The sequence below is a fragment of the Cyanistes caeruleus genome, chromosome 17 (assembly GCF_971803275.1).
Source record: "Cyanistes caeruleus chromosome 17, bCyaCae1.hap1.1, whole genome shotgun sequence".
Classification (NCBI taxonomy): Eukaryota; Metazoa; Chordata; class Aves; order Passeriformes; family Paridae; genus Cyanistes; species Cyanistes caeruleus.
In genome coordinates, this window is record NC_141717.1 from 12269641 (window position 1) to 12282183 (window position 12543).

Below are 12543 nucleotides of genomic sequence, written 5' to 3' on the forward strand. Positions count from 1 at the left end.
GTAGAATGCATAGGCATTTAAGACACTTCAGGAGGACACACTTGGTTCATCCACTCTACCACGCTCCTGACTTCCCTGAGCACCTTCCCATATCATCTCCTCCTTCACTGTCCCTTTCTTCACACTTCTGAACCCAGATGCTGGATGTTGCTTCACACTTTCTTTCTCCTTCTCCGTATCAGCCTGTTCAAGAAATCTTTTCTCCGTCTGATCTGCTTACTTGTGTCTGGGCTTAGTTTGGTTGTAAACTTTGACATAAAAGACACACACCACCAGGGTTCATTCGTTTCCAGGTGATGAACACAATGTTCCAGTTATTTTGTGTAAGGGTTTTTTTTAATCAAAAAGGGCATTTTCAAGTCAGAAGAACTGCAAAGTCACCTGAAGGTATGGATGGATTAAAAATTACTCTGTTCTTACTTCATTAGCTTCGGCTAATTTGCTGTCCTTCTCTTGCATCTTCTTACTCATTGTCTCCATGCTCTTCTTGTAAGATTTGTTCATCTCCATTTGTTCTTTCAGTTTATTTTCAGCCTCTGTTTCCCTTTCCTGGTACTGTTTTATGCGTGTGAGCAGCTCCTGGTTACGGTCGGCCTCTCGCTGGCCAAGGGAAAAAACAGAGACTTAAGAAGAAAGCAGGAGAAAGGTGAAGCCATTTTTCCTTCTTTTGTTCTCATTCCTCATTACCATGGTCACCAATGGTAATTGCTTCATCATGAAGCAAAGTCACTCAGACCACAGCTTTAACCCAGCAAGGGCAAAAATCTTATCAGCAGCAACTCAACAGAATTGCCCAAGGAATTACCTAGGGAAATGCAGCTGGAAAATTAAGAGACCACATCTTTCAAATCTCTTACACTAAGACATGACTGTGAGAATACAGATGTGGCTTCACAGACTCCACTGCACACCCTCCAGCAGACCAGAGATGAAAACATTCAATCTCCAATTTAAAGCTGACCCACACACAGTAAATTGACTTTCAGAAATTCAGACCTCAACAGCTGGGTTAATAACACAAACTTCCTTCTGCAACTTCTGGAATTGAGGCCATTTAAAAGAAAATATTATCAACTAATAGAATAAATATTTCTGCAGTCTGACAACCTTTCATATACCATTTCAATTTATTCCTACAACAAATTGATTGATACTTACTGAAAAAATGCATAGTAAATTGCTTTGCTAATCAAAGCAACTGGAGACATGGATTTGCATAGTAAGCAAGGATTATGCAAAGCAATGTGAGGTTCCTAAAACCTTTATCCACATGACTCAGAAAAAACACAGAATCTGAGCAGGGTAATTACCACAGTGCTGGATTAATGCTGCTCCCTTTTTTTGTACCAGTATTTCAAGGGTTTTTGTGACTGACTCAGCTACATTCCACTTTGAACTCTTCCTGGGTTAACCCCACATCACCTGACTTCAGAGGAAGGAGGAATTTAGTCACAGACTCCCTATTTCACAACCACACACTAAATCTGTCACCCTCATAAAATACAACAAAACATACTTATTATTTTTTACAGATTTCTTTTTCAATAATCACCCACATAGAAGACTTTTATTATGCTACAAAAGCCACTGATCCACAGCTTATTTCAGTAACATCGTTAAGCAAACATATGTGGGCAGAAAAGCAGAACCCAATAAAAGCTATTAGTCCCTGAGTGAGGCTCACTGTTTTATCAGTGCAGGCTCTCTTGCATGACATTGCATGGCTGGCACTGATGCCATTCCAATTAATTATAGCCACACAAACCAAATGCTTGCAATTGTGCCAGCAGAAGTTTAAACTCCTCTAGGAGAAAAATGATTAAATACTTCAGGGAGAAACAAATAACAAATCCCTTTTGTTACTGCTACCCATGACAACTTCACTGCTAAGCTAATAGAATCCAGTGGTTAGTTATGAGTCTGTGAATCTAAGAAAGCTTCAAGTTCACACTCTTGTGCACATTAGCAAGTTAGTGCAGTGCACTGAGAGGGGACCTGCAGAGCAGTTCTGTAGATGTGCTGGCAGTTTGACACCCACACCTGCAGTAAGTGCAAACACAGTAAATGCATCTCAGATTCACTGAAGTCCTGCTCTGAAGAGTGTCCATTAGCAGTTGGAGAACACCAGGCTTGCTCCTGAAGTGCACCTTTCAGTTTAGTTTCACTCAAGAGAAAGAGAAACTATACACAGTGTTCTGAGACAGATCACTGCAAACCAAAGCACATCCCTGAACCAAACCAAAGCACTGATGTAAATGCTCTCCATGTGTTCTGGCTTAGGCCAGTGCACCCAGACATCCCACTCACCTCATAGTTCCTGGCATTGGTATTAGCTGCCTTCTCCAGCTCGATGCGAGCTCGTTTGTGGCTCAGCTCCATCTGCATCTTCTCCCGTTCCACCTGCAGCAGCTGGGATTTGGAGTGGATCTGCCCAGCTTGTTCCTCCAGCTGGCCAGTTCACATGTGAAAAGGGACATTGCACACCATTAACAGCACAACAGTATCATCACACCCTGTACTGCTCAGCTGACATTGACTTCCCATTCTACAAATTATCACCACATTTGTGGTACCTCTCACACCAGCTGCGGATGGGGAAACTAAGAGATCAACACCACGCTCAGAAACCCACATCAAACCAAGGTGAATTGGAAAGAAATTAATTCCCAGTTTTTAAGTCAGAATTTCTCAGTCTCTAGATGTAGTTTGACAAATCTACTTCTCTATCTAAAAAGCTAATTATGAACTCCCCAAGCCCAAGAAGAACAGGTTATGCTCCCAGTAAAACATAATGGCTTCTTCTACAACCTCTACAACATTATACTTCATTTTTTCATTCAAATGACCTGAGAGCACAGACAATACTAACAGAACTGCTCACATCCTGGTGATGTACATCCAACAGTAGAGACTCTAACCAGAGAGAGCCTCCTGCAAATACTGCTGCCACCAGAGATGTAGCACAGACAGAAAAAGCTTAAATTTTTGTCAGCATTCCAAATGCAAAGCAGATTTACATTAAAAACAGCAAACTTATTTTGTACTTACAGGCTGAAATAGAAATTACATTAAGATACAGAATAGAGAAACTTCATTCCAGCCTAATAAACAGTCCCTGGGATCTAAGATGTCAATTTACTTTATGCATTATGAGCCTGAAGCAGCTAACAGAATTTAAAAAAGTAAATAACCCAGGTGGATACAAACAGAGGTGGGTAAGAAAGCACAATTGGTTTTTATATCAAAGCCACAGGTCAATGCAGGTCTCCTGGATATGTCCAGGCAAAGCCTGGAAAAAGGTAACAAAGTATCTTACTAGAAAAATGTTAAGATATAAAGCTCCTTTGTTCATCAATATGTAAACAACTCAAAATTTAATTTCCTGAGGTGGTACACAGATACAACTAGCAGGGAGTAAATTCAAAGGACTTTTCTTAAACTTTTACAAAATAGAAATCAATCTGACACTGTAAAAACAAATCAAATATGTTTTGGAAAAGATTCTGGAATGGTGACAGCAAGCTTCCTTCATTGAGTTTGTGTCAATTTCAGAACATCAATTTCAGAACGAACAGTCAGACCTGAATGAACCAACTCCTGGAATCAAAAGGAGCACACAACTAGAGTGAAGTGATACTGCAGGAATCACCAAGATGAGGACTCCTCACCTGCATCCTCTGCTGGTACTGCATCTGTAAGGAGCTCTGAGATGATACTGGTGTAGCCAGCCCAGACACTCCCTCCATACGCTGTGAAATGAAGTTATTGAGGGATCTCAGGGTGGAGAAGACAGTGGTATTATTTTCCAAGTCCTCCATGGCTCTGGAAATGGACAGGAAATCATCAGAAAAACACTCAGAGCAAGCTACACTGCTAAAGAGGGATCCATCACTGCCCTGAGGAAACACTAAACACAAGGTCTTGCAATTCACAGGGTAAAATCAATCTGCAAATCACTGCTGGGATCCACAGAAAACATGACCCCACCCAGGCTGAAGTTGTAGTTTTCTCTGAAATGAGACAAAGACGCAATACAGCCTTTTCTTCACTGACCAAACCAAACTTATTATTGTTCCCACAAATTTTTGAAGCTGATGGGAGCAGAACTAACTCCAGAGTAGCTGCAAAGCCTTCCTGCTACACAACTTATTTCTGGTTTCCCAGAGCACTTTGGACTCTAATTTCCAACAAGAAGTCCTCTCAAGTCCACTGATCGCTTGTACAAGGGAAACTGCATCTCATCATTCATACAATGAGATGCAGCTCTTCCTTCCCATCAAACGGGTACTAACTAAAAGGCCAAAGATAAACCAAGCTTGGAGCTCAGAAAAGCCTGCAAGGTTTCCCAGGAGATTTCAGGAAGCCTTAGGTGAGTTCCTCTAGTGACTGCACGCTCACCAGCAACACCGGGAAAGGTCCAGGAGCAGGAAAGGCAGCCAGAGCATGCACATGGCTTGTACCACGGCCAGAGAGCGGGGCTGCCTCCGGGATCCTGCACCCCCGGGGTCACACAGCACTTGTTGTCTGGATTTACAGCGGCACGACGCGGAGGTGAATCAGAGGCGCAGTAGCAACAGATCGGCCAAAACCCAAACTGAGCCCTGGAGTACCAAACGCACCTGTCGAACAGCAAGCCTGTTCTCAAACCTACTAACAATTAAGATGACACTTAGATATGTGACCCGGTCCGGTTCAGAAACCCCCGTGGCCAAGGCTCCCTCGGGGCACGCAGGAACCCGCGGCGGGCAGCGCACACCGACAGCGGCCGCGGCGGGCACGCAGCAGCTCCGGGCAGCGAGGGGTCCGCCCGCACAATCCCCGGGGTAAGAGCGGGGCGGGACAGGAGCGGCCGGAGCCCTCCTGCTCCCCCGGTTCCCCCCGTCCCTGCCCCTTCCCCGTCACTCCCGCAGCGCTCACCGCCGCGCGCCCCGCTTGGATCTCCCTCCTCACCACGGGATCTCGCGGGAACTCCGCGCCCGCCTCTCGCGAGAACGGCGGCGCCGACAGCCGTAATGGCGGCATTACGCGCGCAGCACTCCGCGCGCTACCGTAATGCCCCGACAAGGAGGGATGAAGCTTGGAGCTCGGGCTGCCCCCCCAAAAACCGCCCCGCGCCCTCCTGCTCCAGCAGGGATCGAGTCAGCAGCCCCAAATGAGCTGCTGATGATGAGAAAGGCCTGGGAGCCTTAGAAATAGCCACTCATATAACTCATGCCACAGTCAGCCTGATAAAAGCACTATTTAATACAATATTTGTCACTTTCAGATAAGGCAGCAGCTAAATTTGTTTGTGCAAACAGATTTCCGACAATTCAGTCATTCTTCCTACTGGGATCTTCGGAACATCTTGTCTTATTGCCTAAGAAACACCAATGGTCACACCTAAAAAGCAGGGGAGGTGAAATGCACAGCCATAACCCTGTCCCACTGCCATTGACTGGATTTAGGAGTGCCAGGAAGCAGCAATTCCTAAACATAACCTGTGTCTGTAGGAGAAGCAGCAGAGCCATGGGGCTGAACATTCCCATGTCAGCCATGCCTCTCACATGGCTGTGCTACACATCCCGCATGAGGATGCAGATCCTGATGTGCACAGAAACATTTGCTGGTTTTACCTGTGCTAATAAATCACACCAGCTTCTAAAAGGCATTGAATTGGCTCAAATTTGGCTCCTTTGCTGTTCCCTCACATCCTAACAATCACATCCATGGTTAATCTCATGTATGACAGCATTAACAGTGCAATGATTTTAATTTTAAAAAGGCACATATTAAAAACTCATATAATCAGCATTTTATTTTCATTTCCATTACTCCAGAGTTTGCGTTTCAGATTATTCCTCTCCATTCCCAACCATTTTGTCCGCAAGTATTTGAAAAGCTTTATGGACTTAAAGAAGAGCAGCAAATTTTCCCAGGGTCTTAATGGTGGGATTTTCCTTTAAACACCCACTAAATTGAGATTTCCAATCAATGTCAGAGAATCTGCAGTCCTTGACTTTCATTTCCCTCTGTACAGCCTTGCCAAGTAATAAGATTCCGCAGAGTCCTTCCGGCTGGCCTCAGGCTTTATAGTTCTCACATCCTGGAACTGTTCCTTCAGTCTGTTTTGCAGGAGACGGGCCTCAGATCCATCCCAGAATTTACAGAGCATTGTTCCTTTTGGCTTTAAAATGTGTTGGGATATATCCAGAAGGCTTAAACACAGACTGACCAGCTTCTGATGATCCAGTTCTTTAATGCCTGTGGCGTTGGGTGCCATGTCACTCAGGATGACATCTGCCTTCCCCAAGGGAAGCAGGCTCTGGATTGCCCTCAGTGTGCTGGGGTCTGCGATGTCCATCTGGGACAGGAAAACTGCTCCTTGCAGAGGAGAAATCCACAGCAGGTCAACGCCAAGCACAAAACCGGTGGGGACAGCAGGATCTGTAAGGATCAATGAAACAGGGAATGCTCAGAGAGGCTGCAAAAACCTGCACATGCTCAAGCTTTGTGCCAGTCAACAGACAAAACCCACCACCTGTCACAGCTGCCCTCTCGTCCCCTGGAAGTTTCCTGGGTGCGTCTGGGTGGAGGGTTTGCCATTAGCTCATCCGTACAAGACAAAAACTCAGCTACTTTGGATAAACAAGGGGAATTTTTCTTGGTTTTCTGCTGCTCTTTCCAGGCTGACAGTCCAAAAACCCTGGATAATGGTGCAGATGGTAACACCTCATTTTATAAATATCAATGCCTTCACCTTTCAAATAAACCATGCATAACAGTCGCTTCCATTTTTTGAGAAGGGAAATAATATTTCAAATAAGCCAAAGTAATTGCTGGAGGTCACACCAAGATCAGAACTGGATAAAGGGATCTTCCCCACAACAGCTAATTAGAACACTAGCACCACATGGTATGTTTTATTTCATAAACACAATTTCTCTGTATGAAGACATACTAGGCTCACCCCTTCATGTTTTTATCACTGACCCTGGCACTCGCCAGTACCCACGTCCCCTCCCCATACTGTTACCATCATAATACTTCCTTGGTTTCATAGTATTTTGATTTAGATCCCGTAGTATTTCGCAGATTTTTCATACACTTCAAGAGGAGTATCATCCCCATCTTGCCTGCCAGAAAACTGCACTTACCAGTACCTAAGGCATTGACCCTCTCTACAGCAACCTGGCTCCAAGCACCAGGTGCTGCTCCACAGTCAAGAACAGCAAGTCCTGGACGAAGAACACGGAGCTTGTTATCAATTTCCAGCAACTTGAAGGCACTTCGGCAACGGTAATGCTGCTGCTTCGCTGCCTTGACAAAGGGATCCTTCAAGTGCCGCTCCAACCACCTCTGCTCAGCTCCAGTTTTCCTCAGAAGCTTCACCGTGGTGTGCAGGCATCTGCTCATCCAAAGCCTACAGCTGCCAGGAAGACAGGCAAGTCAACCAGCTAGTACATAAGCACTCTATTTCAAAAGCCTCTATTGTAATTAATCCCAGGCACTACAGGCTGCCCAGGGAGGCTCAGTCTCGCTGTCCAGAGACATTTGAAATACAGCTGGACGTGTTCCTATGCCACCCGCTCCAGGTGACCCTGCCTTGGCATGGTCATTGGGCTAGATGGTCTCCAAAGGTCCCTTCCAACCCAAACCATTCTGTGATTCTAAAAAGAAGCCCCCAAATTTGAGATTTTTGGCACCTTTACTTATCAGGTCTTATCACAACAGCAGGGCCAGATTTTGGATGAGGCCTCATCTGTTATCCTGAGGTAAAGGAGGAAAGAGATCCCACTCCAGCTTCTGCTCTGCGGTTTTAAGGACCCGACAAGGCAGAGTGTCCCCAGCACGGTCCTGTGCTCCCTCTGAGAGCCTCGGAGGAACGGAGGGATGCCCGAGCTCCTGCAAGCTCCTGGCAGAGCAACCAAGAGCCACGGTCCCTGCCAGAGCGAAACCACCGCACGGCATTAACCTAAAACCCCAAACGCACATTAACCCACTCCCGAGGGAAACTCCAGGCGCCGGCACTAATGACACCCCTCCATCCCTGGGCGCCAGGATCGCCTCAGCGGCCGCACCACGCACCTTCCCCCGGCAATGGCACAGGGCCCCGCGCCCGCCATGGCCGCCTCAGCCCGCCCCGGCCCGCCTCCCCTCACGGCGGCCGCGGGCGGGGCGGCGGCGGCGCGGGAAGAGCGGGGACGGGCCGCGGCTGAGGGTGACACCGAGACGGGCGGGAAAGCCGCGAGTGCGGGGCTGAGGTGCGCGGGCCCCGGGATGGGAGTGCAGGGGGGACAGGGGTTGGGATGGGGAACCAACGATTTGGGGAAGGGCCGCTAGGGAGTCAAGGATTCGGGGAGGGATGTTGAGGGTGATAAGGGATTCAGGGAGGGAGTTCAGGAGTAACAAGGATTTAGGGAGAGCGGATCGGAGATTTGGGGAGGGGTGCTGGGTGTTTGCGGGGTGAGGGGCTCTGTGCACCCCCGGGTCCCCTCCGAAGGGTGCCGGGACCCCTTGGCACAGCGTGCCCGCCTCGTCCCTCTCCCAGGAGCCATGCACACGTCCCGACTCTTCACCCTCGTCCTGGTGCTGCAGCCGTCCCGCGTCCTCCTGGGCATGAAGAAGCGCGGGTTCGGCGCCGGGCTGTGGAACGGCTTCGGGGGGAAGGTGCAGCCCGGGGAGAGCATCGAGGAGGCTGCCCGCAGGTGAGGGCTGGGCCGGCGCCACGGGGACAGCTGTGGGGGCACAGGTGGAGGTGTTGGGACATCGGCGGTGGGCTGCAGGTGAAGATACCACGGCTCATCTGGTCAGTGACACTCTCGTGTTACCGTCTAGTGCAGTCGTGACCCACCTCTGAACACCTGCACACAGGTGATGAGGGATCATCCACATGTACAGAGAAACAGGATTGCTCCCCCTTTGTCATCTGCAAATCCTAAACTATCATCCAGTCTGTGAGCAACTGGGACTTCCTGTGTCCTCTCTCCCATCTCCTGGACTCTGCTCTAAACTGAGAAAGAGTCTGAGTGGTGGATGGAGGTTCTTGCGCTCTTCAGAGAGGTGCAGGGTTTAATTTTGGCTATATAGCAGAACTACAGCTAATTTAATTTAAATAATTAGCCAAACTTCTTATTATTTGATTGTATGGTGACATTTTTAAGTGCTAATGCTGAGTTGTGGAATTGAATTTCATCAGTAAAAAGGTACAGTGTTATTTTTGAACCTTTAGTACTGATTTCTTGTAGTTCTTTCATCTGTCTGGTCATTAAAATGAAGTAGCAGATCACAGCTGAATTGCTAAACTCCTCTAAGATTTGGGTACCTTGTTCTTTACATGAATGTTGCTTATACAAAGCCACACTTTGCCATCTCCTCAGTTACTGATACGTGCCCAAAGCTGCCCTTGCACCTGCAGGAAGCTCAGTCGTGGGGTGCTGAGCTGGTTCCCAACAGCTTCTGCCCTCAACAGCCTCCTCAGCTGTGCCAGCACAACCTCCTGGGCTCTGCGGTGAGCTGGGCCTGGGGACAGAAGGGTCTCTGTGCAGATGTGCTCCCAGCAGCCCATGGCCTTAACATACCTGATACTTCATCATGGATTTTTGTGCAATTTAGCATCTCTGAGTGGAGGGAGTGACATAAGTTTTGTCACTTAACATTTGCTAGACTTACCTGCCACTGGCCATGGGGTAAATCTAATGGTTTAATGTAGCTTTTGATTTCCTTGGTGTGTTTACCTGTGCTGGCCCTGAGTTTGAGACTAGAACTTCTTTTCACACAAGATGTCAAGTGCGAAAATTTTCCTCGATCCAAATGCAATGTGCCACTGCACAGCCAGCACCTGCTGCTGGGGACTGTCCCCATCCCTCTGCCTGCAGTTTACTCCGGAGTGACACAACCAGTTCAGCTGAGGTCAGCTGGCCAGGAATCTGTTCCCAAAGCCAGGAGCAGCTGGCCATGCTGGCCACCTTGCTGGCTAGAGCACTGCTGGCGCAACGCTACCTCAGGGCACAGCTCTGCTGCAGGAAGCAGTCACACAGTCCAAATCAAACTTCCCTTGTACCGCTTCCACTCTGCACTGGGAGCGGAGGTCCAAGGTTGTGCTTCTTTCCACGTTTTTCTGTCTCAGCTGGGTTGGCAGAGGCAGCAGGTCTGAAGTGTCCTCTCTGCACAGGTAGTTAAATTTTAATCCAAAACAAAAGTTCCCAGTACCAGTAAGATACTGGTACTAGGGTAGAGCACATTCCCATGAACAGCTGGGCAGCTCCTCAGTGGCACATCTTGCAAAGGGAGCATTTAGTGAATGAGTTATTTCTAGTTTGCCACATGTAATGTTTCCACTTGCTACAGACAGAGCCAAGCAGTTGATGGATAAATTGCCTGGAGAACTGTAGCAGTGTTGTACTTTGTTGTTCAATTATCAGTGCCTGTAAAAGGAGGCTTTTAGTCATTGCTGGAAAAACTGCCTCCATTTTAGACATAGATAGCTTCTCAGAAGATAAAGTAAAATTAGCCAAGACATTAAGTTGAAGTATAATTTTGAAATAAATCCATGAAATCAATGCCAAAGAAAGCTGGAGCCTAAAAACCATTTCCATTACATTTTAAAATTGTTGTTACTGCCAAATAGGCAACAACATTAATTATTAACTATAACTAAAGATACACAGTTTCAGAGTATTCCTTATTTTGGTACATTAGAAAAACCATGACTAACTTCAAGCTATGCTGCTTCTGTTAGAGGGAGGTAAAACTAAAAAAACTCTGAGCACAGAGCATAAAGAGAGGAAATAATTGAATGTGCTTCAAGTAGCTGTGCATGGAAAAGAGCTGGCACAGCTTCCAAGTGCTCTTAAAAGTCTTGCCTTCTGGCCTCTCGTTATGCTCAACATGCTTCTAAGGAGTGGAAAGGCAAAGTTTGCACAATTGCTTTGTGTTTTTTACACTGCCTTTGAATGGGAATCAGAATTCCTTCTGCACAACCTCCTGCCTGCAAATGGTGTTATGGAGTGTGAAATTTAAGTAACCTTGGCTTACTTCAGTTTGCCTCAGAAGTAGCTGATTGTGTAGCAGGTATAGATGGTCCCTCTGGTGTTCATGACCTGCTTTGCCACAATCCTAAAAGATTTAGTTTGAACGTGGCAAAGCCTTTTGCCTGTCTAAATTAAGTGTATCTTGGAGTTCTGAAGCCACACCCAGCTACAATCACATGACTTCACAGTGTCACTTCTCACCTCAGGGAAGATTACCTGTTGCAAGGACTAAATGATACTAAATGATCATTTTTCCTGAATCTTCCCCTTCCAACAAAGCTTGTCTTCCTGCCAGGCTCAGGAGCCTGACATATCACAGGATCCCACCTGACCTGGCTCCACTGTCGTGGTGAAGCCTGGTCTGTTGTGCTATCAAAACTTTCTCCTTTGGTTCACTGGAAGTGTTTTGAATGTGTGAGTGAAGCTAATGACTGCATTTTGACCTCCCAAAGCTCACTTTCATATAAGAAATCTTTTCCTTGTTCAGGGAGCTCCTGGAGGAGAGTGGACTGACTGTGGACACCTTGCAGAAGATGGGTCAGATCACATTTGAATTTGTAGGCAACTCTGAACTCATGGATGTTCACATTTTCCGGGCAGATCACTTTCATGGAGAGCCAACAGAAAGTGAGGGTAGGTGGCTGTGTGGGGAAAGGAAGGATGTGCATGCTCTCCTGAGACAGCATTGCCCTTATGAAATGGAGAACTGTTCATGCTAAAATGCCTCCCAGAAGGAAGGCAGCTGGCCTGTAGAGGGAAGCTGCTTCTTGACCAATATTCACAATGTAGGCAGCAAAAATCCATGAGAAAGTCCCATGCAAAGTTCTTTTGTTTTTTGCCACCAGAAATGCGGCCCCAGTGGTTTCAGCTGGACGAGGTGCCATTCCATCACATGTGGCCAGATGACAGCTATTGGTTTCCCCTGGTGCTTCAGAGAAAGTTGTTTCGTGGCTATTTTAAGTTCCAGGGACAAGACACCATCCTGGAGCACAGCCTGGAAGAAGTGGAAGAAGTTTGAGAAAGCAGAAGCACTCAGCCCACATGCTACTGCCCACATTGGGCTACAGCAGCCTGAGTATGACTTATGAGGGTCTCCTTGCTCAGCTCTCCAGAAAACGAGACTTATTTTCCAGGTCACTGCAAAGTAAGGAAAGTAAGGGGGTTTCTTAGAGCAGAAATAAAAGTAACAAGATTTTCCATGCTGTGAAGTCCCTAATTGTGGTAGGCTTTAGTGGTTATGTGATCACAACTATTAAAAACTTGAAGTGTTAACCCTTTTCAGTGACTTAATTTTCTCTCATGGGTGGAATTTTTTTATTATTAAAAATACTTTTTTAGTAGAAGCATGTGGTGTTGTAATGGTATGTGAAAGTCTTTTGAAAAGTTCAAACCAGAGATTCCTTCAGGATCCTCCAGCTGAAGGCAGTGTGAGGTTTTGGGAATTAAGAAAAACACAAGGCAGAGGTAGATGTACAATCCTGTTTCAGCCCAGCTTTCACTGTTGCAGTTCCTGCTGTGAAGTCAAACTATT

General features: G+C 46.8%; 3 protein-coding genes across 6 annotated transcripts in view; 1 reads left to right on the forward strand and 2 right to left on the reverse strand.

Annotated features, from left to right (window-relative positions):
• MAD1L1 (mitotic arrest deficient 1 like 1) overlaps nucleotides 1–5178 on the reverse strand; it is a 346167-nt gene extending 340989 nt beyond the window's left edge. The window contains exons 1-4 of one of the 3 annotated variants that reach the window (XM_023936806.2): nucleotides 4918–5178; nucleotides 3669–3822; nucleotides 2308–2448; nucleotides 421–600 (exon numbers count right to left, since the gene is read on the reverse strand). In XM_023936806.2, coding sequence (XP_023792574.1) covers nucleotides 421–600; nucleotides 2308–2448; nucleotides 3669–3818 — 471 coding nt within the window. In that variant the 5' untranslated portion in view covers nucleotides 3819–3822; nucleotides 4918–5178. Of the gene's footprint in view, nucleotides 1–420; nucleotides 601–2307; nucleotides 2449–3668; nucleotides 3823–4398 lie in introns of all 3 variants that reach the window. The other 2 variants (XM_023936807.2, XM_023936808.2) reach the window with 2 other exon arrangements.
• Nucleotides 5179–5771: 593 nt separating this feature from the next.
• On the reverse strand, nucleotides 5772–8143 carry MRM2 (mitochondrial rRNA methyltransferase 2). Of its 2 annotated transcripts, none has more exons than XM_023936811.2 (3): nucleotides 8068–8143; nucleotides 7137–7408; nucleotides 5772–6426 (listed from the first exon to the last, which is right to left on the reverse strand). In XM_023936811.2, the coding sequence occupies exons 1-3, from the start codon at nucleotides 8103–8105 to the stop codon at nucleotides 6002–6004; spliced, it is 735 nt and encodes a 244-aa protein (XP_023792579.2). In that variant the 5' UTR covers nucleotides 8106–8143; the 3' UTR covers nucleotides 5772–6001. The 2 variants fall into 2 exon arrangements, with proteins under 2 accessions (XP_023792579.2, XP_023792581.1); XM_023936813.2 differs by having other exon boundaries at nucleotides 7973–8124.
• On the forward strand, nucleotides 8140–12284 carry NUDT1 (nudix hydrolase 1). The gene is made up of 4 exons (XM_023936814.2): nucleotides 8140–8243; nucleotides 8531–8687; nucleotides 11500–11645; nucleotides 11858–12284. The coding sequence occupies exons 2-4, from the start codon at nucleotides 8536–8538 to the stop codon at nucleotides 12028–12030; spliced, it is 471 nt and encodes a 156-aa protein (XP_023792582.1). The 5' UTR covers nucleotides 8140–8243; nucleotides 8531–8535; the 3' UTR covers nucleotides 12031–12284.
• The last annotated feature ends 259 nt before the right edge of the window (nucleotides 12285–12543 follow it).

Coding starts and splice junctions, on each gene's coding strand:
- MRM2 (XM_023936811.2), bottom strand. CDS start 8,105: ATGGCGGGCGCGGGGCCCTGTGCCATTGCCGGGGGAAG. Junction 7,409..8,067: donor TGTGCCATTGCCGGGGGAAG/GTGCGTGGTGCG, acceptor TCTTCCTGGCAG/CTGTAGGCTTTGGATGAGCA. Junction 6,427..7,136: donor GGTCAATGCCTTAGGTACTG/GTAAGTGCAGTT, acceptor TGATCCTTACAG/ATCCTGCTGTCCCCACCGGT.
- NUDT1 (XM_023936814.2), top strand. CDS start 8,536: ATGCACACGTCCCGACTCTTCACCCTCGTCCTGGTGCTGCAGCCGTCC. Junction 8,688..11,499: donor ATCGAGGAGGCTGCCCGCAG/GTGAGGGCTGGG, acceptor TTCCTTGTTCAG/GGAGCTCCTGGAGGAGAGTG. Junction 11,646..11,857: donor AGAGCCAACAGAAAGTGAGG/GTAGGTGGCTGT, acceptor TTTTGCCACCAG/AAATGCGGCCCCAGTGGTTT.